General features: G+C 50.4%; 4 protein-coding genes and 1 non-coding gene across 5 annotated transcripts; 1 reads left to right on the forward strand and 4 right to left on the reverse strand.

The window, feature by feature from the left end:
- Positions 1-59: 59 nt before the first annotated feature.
- Positions 60-132, reverse strand: F5J12DRAFT_t124. The gene has a single exon. It is a non-coding gene; the product is annotated as a tRNA-Thr (tRNA).
- A 2,175-nt stretch (positions 133-2,307) lies between these two features.
- Positions 2,308-4,739, forward strand: F5J12DRAFT_721580 (uncharacterized protein; the record flags this gene model as incomplete). The annotated part of the gene is made up of 4 exons (XM_051741319.1): positions 2,308-3,771; positions 3,824-3,844; positions 3,895-4,347; positions 4,401-4,739. 4 exons carry the CDS (start codon positions 2,308-2,310, stop codon positions 4,737-4,739), a joined length of 2,277 nt encoding a protein of 758 aa, XP_051599434.1.
- A 358-nt stretch (positions 4,740-5,097) lies between these two features.
- On the reverse strand, positions 5,098-6,298 carry F5J12DRAFT_721742 (kinase-like protein; the record flags this gene model as incomplete). The annotated part of the gene is made up of 2 exons (XM_051741326.1): positions 5,098-5,508; positions 5,564-6,298. Coding segments are annotated over 2 exons (1,146 nt in total), but the record flags the coding sequence as incomplete, so codon positions are not given.
- A 1,263-nt stretch (positions 6,299-7,561) lies between these two features.
- F5J12DRAFT_721771 (amino acid permease ScVBA-like protein) lies at positions 7,562-9,825 on the reverse strand (the record flags this gene model as incomplete). Its single annotated transcript, XM_051741330.1, has 14 exons — positions 7,562-7,666; positions 7,723-7,767; positions 7,817-7,975; positions 8,038-8,231; positions 8,284-8,464; positions 8,517-8,593; positions 8,644-8,772; positions 8,823-8,887; positions 8,938-9,067; positions 9,126-9,161; positions 9,221-9,404; positions 9,462-9,524; positions 9,572-9,718; positions 9,769-9,825. The coding sequence occupies 14 exons, from the start codon at positions 9,823-9,825 to the stop codon at positions 7,562-7,564; spliced, it is 1,572 nt and encodes a 523-aa protein (XP_051599436.1).
- A 1,156-nt stretch (positions 9,826-10,981) lies between these two features.
- On the reverse strand, positions 10,982-12,753 carry F5J12DRAFT_721893 (DnaJ protein; the record flags this gene model as incomplete). Its single annotated transcript, XM_051741338.1, has 6 exons — positions 10,982-11,219; positions 11,272-11,611; positions 11,661-12,228; positions 12,280-12,360; positions 12,419-12,585; positions 12,645-12,753. The coding sequence occupies 6 exons, from the start codon at positions 12,751-12,753 to the stop codon at positions 10,982-10,984; spliced, it is 1,503 nt and encodes a 500-aa protein (XP_051599437.1).
- Between the last annotated feature and the right edge of the window lie 22 nt (positions 12,754-12,775).

The raw sequence follows: 12,775 nt of genomic DNA on the forward strand, positions 1-12,775 counted from the left end.
CTTGCAGCGGTATACATGACAAGTCTTTCACACGAAGTTGGGAACGCCAAAAAAGAAATTTCCCATTAGCCGACTTGAACGACTGACCTCGTCATTACTAGTGACGCGCTCTACCAACTGAGCTAAACGGGATACATATGAATGTGCTTGAGACTTATATACTAAGTGCTTCCCTCCAAGTTCACCAACATTTCAACTGCACTGGTTCCGACGGCTTCCCTTGTATAACGCCTTATTACTTGGACTTTAACTCCCTCGGTGCTCACCGGTGCTGCCATGCCTCAGTGTGTAGTTGCAAAGTAGGACCTGGTTCTCCGCTGTTTGCTGGCAGTGCATAAACATACAAGCTTCGGCAACAGCGCTAGCTTTCCCGGCGCTGCACGGAGGGGAACAGGTGGAACGTGGTAGCTTCCGTGAGCGGTGATCAAGTTGGAATCCGAACAAGAATGCGGATTAACACTAGTCACACGTTGCACACTTATAATCTATAGGGGATACGCGAACTCGCAACATACAGTTGGGTTTTTCGCCTTCTTCATTCAATAGGTAATCCCCAGGTTCACGACCCGAACATTGCGCCGATGGTTGTGCGTATGTATGATGCCTATCTGATCAAAAGCCGCATCAGTGAAATGATGGCGCGTGATGAGCCTCGTTTTCCGCTGCCAGATGATAGGGGGCACATGTCCCTTATCTACAGATAAATCACATCGTGGGGGCTCCGATCATTCCATGCAGCTTTGTTGGAGGATAACGAGTCTATCTGCCATGAAGGAATCGATGGTCCTCCGCAGATACGATTTTCCGACCAAGCGCGGAATCAGAGCAAGCGCATACACTACACCTTCCCGATTTGGGATTGTTTTTGGCAGCCCGCGACGGGATCCGGGGTGGACGCGGCCACGATGGTTCCGTGCCTTTGCTTAGCATACAGACGCCACGCCGTGCGAGCTCCCACTCACAGCAGATCGGAACGCGGGATGCTGCAACGGGATTGTAAACTAGTCCAGAATTTCTCTGGCAGGGCCAGCCGAAGTTGCTTGCCATCACCCCCACCCACGTGGTGGCCCTGGGAACACCAAGTTGCGCCCGTCTGGAACACGTGACTCATGATAATCAACAAATTTGACATCCAACATGGGCTGCCAAGGGACAGTGCATACATGCGTGTATGCTGCCTGAGTTTTGAGATTTATTTCTCCACTCTGGGTCATATAATAATGAGTGATTGTGAAGAGTGAGTGGGCTTGGGGAATGGAGAGGTGGAGAGAGGTGAAACACCCCAGCCAGCCAATTCTATTGGTCGCACTTAGTAACCAACTTGGACGGTTTACGACACCGCAAGGCCCCAAAACCAGTGCAGGCGAAGTCGAAGAAATGCGGTTCGTTGTCTTTCGTCTGTCTCTTGCAAGTGGACGACTACCATCGTCCCCCCGCTATTTAACAGGCCATCGATACGACGGACACGAGTCTTCAAGCGTGCTCTTCTTGGTTGCTAATTCGGAGGTATCTAACGAGAGACCTCACTATTATTATTGCCAAACGCCGCCTCGAGAAGGGCACGTTGCAGATCAAAATCCTTCACAGTTCTGCCAGTCCTCCCCTTTACCTCGTTCCATCACCATAACTCACAAAACCCTCGACCGCCCCATCATCTGTTCCTTGCCAGACAGTCGTACTTGATCTCGACACGCGACCTATAGTCCTCACGTCCCTCTTAAGCCTAGGTTTCGCTCATCTTGATTTTTATACCTATCTTGTGCTCTCTTCCTAGATCTCTATTCCTCGTCCCTCTTACCCTGCAGTTGGTGACGACGAGTTCTATCTATCTGTCAATTACGCTCTCCCAAACATCTTATACTATACTCCACCGCATCCGTTGATTATTATCTCATCCATCTCAGCAACCGTTTTGTCCTGCATTCATCATTCGGACGCACATCGACTCTAATTTACTGGTCAGTCCCCGAAATTTGCTGTTTCTCTGGGCGCTAACCCTGCTTGATCATCTCAGATTTAAATGCAAAGGGTGGTCGCCAGTACTGCTGCATCGAAGGACAGTTTGTACGTTGCACACGAATCAGCCTTATCGATATTTCCTACCCGACCGCAGTCGAACGGCGTACTTGATTGGACTCCAACACGTGAACACCACCAACTCAGTCACGAGACAGGAAGAGAGGTTGGTACTCGTGTACTCCTCGCTTCTTCTTTCTCACAAGCTCCCAGCAAACTTGGAATCTTACTGCAATCCAGCATTCAGCCCCAGAATTGTCTTCGCTGCTCTCACTCAAAAATTCATCGAACATGCCCACGCGTACTAATCTGGGAGAAAATAACAACTCTTCAACGGACACAAGTTGTGCTTCCGATAGAAACTCGAGCAACGGCCTTCGTTGGCGGGTCAATGGCTCTGGCCAACTCGTCGACTCAGGCGCAACGCAAGAGTGGGAACTTGCTCAGGACATCGCCAAACTCAATCTGGGTTCGGTCAGTGACCTAGCTGATGAAGTGCATGGTCACTTGAAAACTCCACCTCAGTCCAAGCTCACGAAGGCAACTGCTGTGCAATTCAACGAAGCCAGTCCGCTGGAGACCGCTTCGCAGACAAGTATCGATTCCTCACAGCACTCGGATCATCAGATTTCTCCATCCCACTCCCGTGTATCCTCCACGGATACCCTGGACTCGCGCGAGTCTGTCATGTCTTCCGCTAGCCACACCCTACGTGCCCCCCCGCAGCTGAAGATCGCAACCGGCGGCGAGGCAAAAGAACGGCCGCATTCATTCAGTGGAGGACTTTCTACTGCTGACTTGCGCCGCTTGAAGCAAGCTGGCGAAGAACCGGCTGGGCTTAGCCAAACTGGTAACGGATTGTCGGCCCACCAGTGGTCATCTTCCCACTACCGTGACCTCCTTGGTAGTGCAGATAAGACCTTTCCCACTGATCAGCCGTCTTACCCGTCCTTGGTGAACTCTGGCACATTCGGCCGTGGTCAACAGCAGTATGACTATCGGCCGCCGCGCGGAACCGTCAACGGAGCTCTACAATCGGAATACGGTACTGCTCAGAGGGGTTTTTTCCCTCCCGCTCAAGGGATCCCTAGTGCATCTCAACATTTCGTACAACCTCGACCTACGGATGCCGCGCCCGTGAAGGCGTATCGTGCTTCGCAGCGTGGGTTCCCTCAAACTGTTTTGCCAAACCCTACAGGTCTTGGATATCCAACAGGTCACGTCCCCCACTTGTCGTTGGGTACTGCACAGCAACTGTATGATATGGTTGTTCCTCATGCGGATCACCCTGCGGTCACGCGGGTTCAACAACAACACAACGTGTTTCGTGCAACCCATCAGCATTCGGCTTCTGACCCTGCGTCACTGAGGGACGCTGCGGCGTTGGCTCTACTGAATAATCAGGTATTCGGCACTCATGGCCTGTATCAAGCTGCGCTGGCTCCACCTGCTATGGGGTTGTTTTATCCGCCTCCTGATAGTTATGCTCCAGACGTGGCTACGGTCAACAGGCTGCAACCTCAGTACTCCGGGCCCTACGGTGCTGTGTCCAACCATACCGGCCACTCAAACACCGCAGGATCAAATGGCGGTTCACAAGTAACTGGTGGACCTAGTGCAAACAATCGCAAGCTGGGTTTGTACAAAACAGAATTGTGCCGCTCTTGGGAGGAGAAGGGTTCCTGCCGTTACGGCACTAAGTGTCAGTTTGCTCATGGCGAAGATGAACTTCGCAATGTGCCTCGCCACCCCAAGGTAGTGTTCATTCTTTGTTCTCGGTTACCCGCCTTTCTGATCGTTGCGTTAGTACAAGACTGAAATCTGCAGAGTAAGTATGGTCCTCCAGTTGCGTACATGATTTCTCATCCATTGTTATAGACTTTTTGGGTATCTGGTGCTTGCCCGTATGGCAAACGGTGCTGCTTCATCCACACAGAACTTCCCGTCTCTGGAGCTACCCCTGGTGCAGATGGAGCTCCCCCGCCGTCGGCGACCACAGCAAACCGAGAGAGGTCCAACAGTGATCCCAACGAAGTGTCAAACTCGTTGCTGGCGCGGATTCAACGAAAGAATGAAGCTACCCCGGTCGACGTTGCACCTCCTTCTAATTCGTTCTTCACCCGACCTCCCACTGGGTCATTGCGTGTAGACACGTCTGCGCTCAGCAATGTCTCCAAACAGAACAAGTCCGCGTACCCGACGTTCGCGAGCAACGCATTGATGCTCTCGAACCCCGAGCAAACTACTATCAAATCTCCTGTGCCTCTCACGGCTGGCCCTGACTTCGGAAGGCACAATGCAACTAGGCTTGATATTGTGGGACTCAACCAGGTATGATTAATGGCTTGCTTCTGACCTCCTTGTCTTACGCATTGGTTGGCTAGCGTCTCAACAAGGCTTCGACTAATCCGACTGCACGTCACTCGTTTAACGGGACAGATATAGACCTCGATTTCACCTCACCGTCGACTCCATCTGCTGCCAACCCAGTCTCGTCTTTTGCGGTGTCCAATGACCGCATCCCTGGAGGCAACGCGGTGCCACGTAGTCACCATGTGAGATCCGGCAGTGCTGGAAATTGGGGCAGTGTTACACGCAGCACCAACTTGACTGCCACTTCTGCGTACCCACAATCCCCAGAGGACAATAATGTTTCCAGCGCCCCGTGGTCGACGTCGGAGCTTTCCGTTGGAAGCACGAGGCTCGCCGACAGTTGGATGTAATAACCCATCCGACTGTCATTAGAGGAGGCAGCTCCTTATGTTGGTCCGTGGAAATCCGTAAGGACACTGGAGGCACCACCGCTAGTTGGAAAATTGTTTCCTAACCCTGAACACTGGTGCACTTAGCCTTTTGCCTTTCCAATCCCTCGCACACCGTCACTTTTTACTTGTTATCTGTGTATTTGTTATGCTTTTCATATGACCACGCCTCGCGACGATATCAGAAGTCTCATGTTTTATGACCTTGTTTTTACTTCCGTTTGAAAATCTGTTCTGCCGCATCCATCGTTTGCAAGGATGGGATGTTACATATAATTACGAGGTATACATCGTATACAGATCGTGAAAGGCGAGCCTATTAAACACCTAGTTCCTCGAGATCGCGGATAAATGCTTCCATTCGGCATTTGGCATAGCCAATGTAATCAAACTCGCCCGCTCCTATTCCTCTTTCTAAATTATCCTTAGCTTGCACGATACCCCACACCGACCACATTGCGTGGGATGATGGGCTCCAAATATGTACTTGACGTTCTAGTCGTGCCAGACTAGTTTCACTGATAACATCATAGGAGGCAGAGTTGGACGACTTGACATGCGAGAGGTACGCTTCGTAGAAGTTGCGCCGTTCTTCGGGGGTGGGATAGCGAGATGGATGGAGAAAATGGGGTGTCGACGAGCGGTAATCTGCCGTCCATTCATGAAAATGGTTGGCGATGTCAAAAGCAAGCGGATTTGGGGCTGCATACTCGAAATCGACCACAACAATCTCCAATTGACATCAGCAACAAGGGACGGGACGGAATGACGAAAGCGTAGCATACTTTGTGGTGTTCTGGAGTTCCCTCTGGCAATCTTCGGGTCAACCTCAGAAGGTTGCCGTACTGAGCATCGTTGTGGGCAAAGACACGTCGACTGCAGCCTTCAGCTTTCTCGACATGAGAAATCCATCGCATGTATCTCGACCATCTCTGACGAAAAACATCCATGTTGAGAACAGTAGCATCTTCTTCTTTCATGTTCGGGTGCGCAAGAACCTCGGCGGCCAGGGGCAACCATGCCTTGATATTCCTCTTAACGCCTATCTCCCAACTCTTCCCTTCCTGGCTGCTGATTGCTAACGGACCTTCCACAGCACTGATCTTGACTGAATGAAGCTCAGCCATTCGAGCGCCAATCCAACGACTGATGGTCTTCTCCCGAAGATCACGGGGCGTAAGTGTGACGGAGTCAAAATACTCCTCAATGCGACCATTTGTGAAAGTGCCGTATATAACGGGTCCAATGCTGTACTGTGACGATAGAATATGAAGGATATTCAGTTCACGGGGTCGTGATATGAGGGAATCGGTAGAGAAGCCGTAGATACGCAATAATAAGGTAGGAACGCATTGGGAAGATGGGCAGGAAACGAAATACACAGAATTCGTCAAGGACCCAGACACCTTCCGGACAGAGAGCAATGTAGGGGTGAGAGACGCCCTGCACCAACCGGGCACCTGGAGAGCGACGATTATAGACAAGAGTTGCGCTGCAAAAGTCTGAGATTTGTATTTCCTGTAAAGGAAACAAAGAGAAGGGACATGAGTAAAGTCACCGGACCAGAGACGAGACACCAGACCGTCGATGACGTGACAGGGGGTCAACTGTACGAGAGGCGACCGTGCGCAGACAGTGAACGGCGGTCAAGTAGAGGGATGGCTTACCTCGGGTCTAGCTTAACGTGAGCAACACGAAGCCCATTGACAATATCAACCGCAAGAGCTGAGTTTGAGGTAGATAAGGGAGTGTGGAATGATGTTCTGGAAGAACCATCCTGCTTTAGGGCAGTGGCAGGGCGAAATGAAGGGGATGCTGTTTCGACCAATGACATCTGAGTATCGGAGGTATTTCTTGTCCCGGTGGAAGATGTGGACTCTGTGACCAGCGCCGTCTCAGCCATGGTCGTCCGGAGGGAAGCAAAGCTGGCAGCTGTTTTCCGGCACGCGACCGGTAAGAAGATTATGTAATCATCAGGACCCCCGACACTCAAGCTTCGCCGAATACGAAAGGGTTATTAGCTAAAGATTAATTCGACTAGGACAAGCTTGCAGACACAGGGGCGCTGCTACATAAAACCCGCGGGGAAGGCAACTCCATCCTTGCATGGCAGTTTCGCTACCGAATTGGTAGTGTTTAATCACTCCCACCGATCAATTACGTGCCCCTCGGCATTCAAAGAAATACCAGTCCATGTAATAACACTCGAGGTCGCCCCAAAATTCTAATTCTTACATCATTAGAATATCAATCGAAATCATTGTCTGGTTCTACCATAGCGCCACGGATTCACGTGTCACACACTTGACGCATGCAGGCAATATACTGTTTCCTTGCCGCAGTTTCTCGGCGAAGCCCCCTTGTGTTCGAATGGAACCTAGCACGACTTACATGTGATAAATGGGCTGCTCCGGAAAACATTGTGCTTCGTGCGGTACTTCGGGACTTCATTTCAGTTTCTTATTACATGTTCAGCGGGCTGCGCGGCGGACTCTAACCAGCCTCGTGCACACCATGCATTTCGGCCGCTCTTTGCAGGCGAACCTCCAGGCGACATGGAGATAACTTAGGCTGATGTACTCGTGTCCAGGGGGACGAGGGACAGGTTCAACGCGTCTTTATCATTATCGATATACTCCTGTTGATCTGAGGTACATGCCGTGAAAGGTATATGCAATGCGATCAGGTACTCCTTACAAATGTACGTGGCAATGAAATCGTGCATAGAAAGAAAGAGATGATTTGCCTACAATGTTGTACCAATCAGATAGAGTTTGAATGTTCTACACTTCAGATCCCGAGACTGAACATGGAGATTTCGCGCACTGCTTTTCTTGTGAGTTGCAGTCCGCATCTTCTATCGAGAACCGCTTCGTAAACAGGGATATCTACCGATACTCGGCTCAGAGATGCGATGAAACGACTACAGGGGGGACCCACTGACCAGGAATGCTAAGCCTAGAAGTGGGGTGCAGACAACCCAGATCATCTACAAGAAAACGTGTCAGTGACAAATAGCATATCACGTACACACCGACCTTGATCGCAACGGCTACAGCGTGCAGTACTTCTGATCTAAGGGATGTCGGTTCGATAAACTGTAATGAGCTCCAATCAATGGAGGGAGATGACTCGATCCAGTAGGTCGCTGGCATGCCACGCATGAGAGTTTCATTATAGACTAAACCTGCTACCGCCTAGTATTTCCATACGCGCGGGTCAGGCCTTAGCGAGATGCAACCTAGAGAAGCGTCCTCACCAGACCAATTGTGGCACCCGTAAACCGTACCAAGAAAAAGGCACTCGTGCCCGTAGCCAAAGTAGCGGGATCTAGCGCTCTCGCAAATACTTGGTATGGTGCATGGAACAGCATTCCTATTCCAATACCGGCTGTCAATGGAAGAATGATTTGTAAAGCAGGCGTGGTCATGTCGTCCAGTAGGGTGAGGAGACCTGACTGTGGCGTTAGCGGAGGCGGTCACTATCAATGTTCGGAGAGGATTACCAAATCCAACGGAAGAAATGAAGAGTCCCATGGTGATGATCCATTTTTGCCCATTAGTATCACCGGTCTTCTTCTGAAGATGTCCAATGAGCCAGGCGGCAGGCATAGAGGCAAGTGAGGATCCAAGAGAATATGGCAACATCTGAATGCCAGCATCCAGCGGTGTTAAACCATAAACGGCCTTTGTACGAGAGATATAAGGTCTGGGGTTCGCAAAAGCGCAAGAGTCATACCTGAAAGTATAAAGCAAGGTAAAAAGTCCCAGCGTTGAATGCAAAGTTATGCAAAAAAGTGATGACCAAGATAATCACTACAGTGCGCCTATTGAGCCGTGGTCGATGGAATGATATCCGTTCTTACCAACTGTAAGATCCTTGAAAGCTGAGGGCGGGAACAAAGCGTCTCGTTTGGTATGGACCTCATAAAATCCACCGAGGACGAGGACAAGGGGTCCTGATATGACGAAGGACAGAGTAGAAGGTGAATTCCCTGAAAAGGAGTCAGATCAAGAACCGTTCTGCCGGAAATGATCGCCTGACAACCGACGTCCATGGCAAAACTAAAGCCAACTGTGAGACACCCCGTGCCAGCCATAAAAAGCAACCTAAAAATCTATCATGAATGCGAAGAATGATCGAGAAGCTTTCCGCGTACAACCCAACGAAATCAAAGCGCTGGGCCAAGGCATGCCACGATGCACATTTAGCGCGTCCGAAGCGGATGTTCCGAAGTGACGATGTGATAAGAACCAGAGCAACAAAGCAAACGGGAAGATTCAAGTAGACTGATTGGAGATAACTTTAAGTGATAACTCTGCGCCCTATTGCCAAGTTACGACTTACAGGCCCATCTCCAATTAAATGTGGTAGAAGCACCAGCTGCGCATTGTAAGCGCCTGTTACGTCATTCCCCCACAGCTGATAAGATTACTTACAACTGAATAAGCCACCCAAAAGCGGGCCAGCAATAGCTGAGCAACTCCAGGTCACGCTGAGCGCCAGCGACCATTTGGCCCTACTTCTTGGTTCTACAATTTCTGAAGTTAGTACCCATACTGAACTGACAATTCCGCCGCCCCCAATCCCAGCCAAGGCTCTGGCTAAAATAAGGCCTTCAATAGACTACGATCAGCTGAGTCAAATGGTATGAACATTGGCAAAGAATTGAACGGAATTCACGTGTGCTGCACCGCAAAGTAATGAACCGATGGAGAAAATCAACATGCTTCCATATAAGATGTTCTGAGTGGTTATCAGCACCACAACACTGCGTTTGTCCAGCTGCCCACCTTACGTCCCATTAAATCCGACAGTTTTCCGTAAAGCGGCTGAAACGCTGTCTGCGTCAACATATAGGCTACGCCAACCCACGTATATTGGCTCTGAGATGCTGCCAAGTCACTAGCAATGGTTGGCAAACTAGTCGAGACAATGGTCTGCAAATATAATATGAGAGGAAGGCCCAGCGTAGTGCCACTATACGTACAGCATCTGTGGTTGCTAGAAACAGTGCCATAGCAGCCCTATGGCCTTGATTAAGCATGTCGGAAGGAAGCACATTCCGGAAGTATATTTACCCTATATGCACGAAGAGCAAACGCGAAGTAGAAAAACCAGGATCGGCCTGCGCCCCTTGTGAAGGGATCGGGGCAGCAGCTTGGATAGGGGAACCAACGGCCGCCGAAGTTGGCGGCACTCCAGGAGTGGGGGCGGGTTCACCGTTCGTCAACGAAGGGGCGGCTGGTTTCCGACAATCGAACGGCAGAGAAAACATGACTTATGGGTCAGGGGGTTATAGACAGGGATCTTAGTGTAAACTGTGTTGTCTGATCATAGTCCTCCCCCCCCTCCACTCCATTTTATACTTGGCGAAAGAGCCCCGGAAGTGGCTTCGAACCATGGTGGTGACCTATGTTCATTGACAAACGCCGCGATTCGACCTGAAAGGGTTTTGACCCTTTGAGCAGCCACGAAGGGCTGCATGATGACAACGGGACGCGCTTGAAATGACCAGCAAAGGTTGAATGAAGGGGCTTTGTGCCTAGGCCATAACGCATAAAGAAGCAAAGAAGACAGATTGCTGCCGGGGGGCACGTACTTTGAAAGAATATGGAAAGCCGGTATTGTAGGTTCTGGTCCCAGGAAAGAAATCCCTCGTCACATCTGCGCAAGGAACGGTTGGATCGTTTATGTGATGAGACCTACGAGACGAGATCTGGGAAGCTATCGCGGCCAAATCAATAATTTTTGAGTTTGAAACTTCGAAGGCCTTTCCAGGACAATGGTCAGATACGGATGGTAAAGGAACGTGAAGAGTCCTGGAGATGATAGTGGTTCCAAGTGGTTTCACCGCGGTGCTTTCAAGCCACGCGCCGATCTGAATGTAATCGAGTGTGCAACTCATTAGTACTACACCCGTCCCCTTCACATGTCGTCCACGCGACAGTGACGTCCGTTAATGTGGTCAGAATTCACACATATATCGTCCGTATTATTCTACCATTAACCATGCGTAGATAACATGGTGTTTCTATGCGGCGTGCAGCTAAGCTGTAGCCCTCCTCTTGGAATCCTTTTCCGCGTTGTCCGGAGAAGTATCGTCCGTTGCAGCGTCCCTTGTATGAGGTCCCTCTACCGAGTGGGATTGAGGAGCAATTGATGACATCAAGCGAATGTCGCGATAACAAACCATGGATAAATCAATGCCCAGTGAGCTCTCGTATTCTCTTCCGCACGCGAGACAACCACCCGTCCTCGGAGGACAGTGGTGAATGAGGAAAAGAAGCCGTACCGTTATCAGTAGATGCATTAGTATTATATGAGCTTCGGCCGTCAGGATTCCCCTTGTCCGCAGTGGTCGATGATGAAGTATTGCTCCGGCCCTCAACATCGTCTGCATACTGCTGTAGTATCTCCCGTTGCCGCTTCGATAGAGATCTGTCATCAGATCAGTTTATGACCCCACGAACTCATTACGACAGCACTTAACCTTGGAAGCTGAACAATGAACGATACAAACAGGTCTCCCTTGCCACTGTCAAAGACGGATGGTACACCATGATTACGGAGAACCATTTCTTCGCCATGTTGCGTCCCGCTTGGTACACGAACATCGACGTGTCCGTCGAGGGTAGGGACCCTGATGCGACCACCTAGAATAGCGACGTGCATAGGTATTCGAGCTTCGTGATGCAGATTAGCGCCTTGCCGCCGGAAAACCTTGGAAGGGGAAACGCTGACGCGAACGAGAAGGTCTCCGTGGTTACCTTTCCCAGCCAAAGGGGCATCACCGGCTGCAGGTACACGTATGGTCATACCATCTTCCACCCCTAATATTGCCGGTGAATAAAAACTTCTAATAGAAGACGCGCGACTCACCTGGCGGTATATCAACCTTAACAGTCTTCTTGGTTCTAATATGACCTTGCCCGTTGCAAGTGGAACACTGACTCCCTCGAGGGACAGTGGATCCCGTTCCAAAACATGCATTACAAGTGCTTGCCATCTGGAAGCCGCTGTCGATAACAAAAGTCTGCGTTCCAGTACCATGGCAGGAAGAACAAGTTGCCCGTTTCGCGCCTCGCTTGAGACCAGTGCCGGAGCACGTAGGGCACGCGATGACTGGGTTCACATTCACATCGAGCGAAGTTCCTTTGCAGGCATCCATAAAGCCAATATTGACGCGAGCCTCGACATCAGCACCTCTAGAACTCTGGTGAAATCCCCCAGAGCGAGTGCGGCCGCCGAATGCCCCGCCAAAAAGCTGGGAGAACAGATCGCCCTGACTAGACCCAAAAGCCTCTTTGAAATCATGGAATCCCGAGAAACCACCTGCGCCTGCATTTGCAAAAGGATTCCGAGCAAATGCGTTTGGGTCGAAACCCGGCTGTTGTGAAGCAGAACCATATTGGTCGTAAGCTGCTCGCTTCTTGTCATCTTTCAAGGTCTAGGAAAGTGTAAATATGCTTTGTAAATGGCACGAGGCACACACACATACATCATAAGCCTCCTGTATCTCCAAAAACCTCTGCTGAGCTCCCTTGTCTGGGTTGGTGTCCGGGTGGTACTTGCGCGCAAGCTGGTACCCGAAATGGATAAGCCAAAATGACCACGAATAGATTAAATGAAGCCCGTACAGAGAAATAGGCCTTCTTGATATCAGTGGATGATGCGTCCTTGCTTACACCGAGAACTTCGTATGGATTTTTCGCGCCAGCCGAAAGTGGTGCGGATGTATGAAAGCCTCGCTGTAAGGAAATATGGTTAGAGGACGCGTGTTTCACGGAAGAAATGGAAATTGAACCTTGGATTTGCATTTGCTCCTGGAGACACGATGAGTTAGTGTGTCTAGCGGAGGTAGACGAGAGCATGTTCCGGGGTGGTTTCGATAGCTATGCGTGAGCTGCTGTCTTGCGCAAGCGTAAAACGACACGAAAGAGGAAAAACCTTGTGAAGTGAACCGAACGATCATCTGGCGCCGGCGTCCAGTTGGC

Source organism: Pisolithus orientalis (genome assembly GCF_024613125.1).
Source record: "Pisolithus orientalis strain OTSU chromosome Unknown F5J12scaffold_16, whole genome shotgun sequence".
NCBI classification, from domain to species: domain Eukaryota; kingdom Fungi; phylum Basidiomycota; class Agaricomycetes; order Boletales; family Pisolithaceae; genus Pisolithus; species Pisolithus orientalis.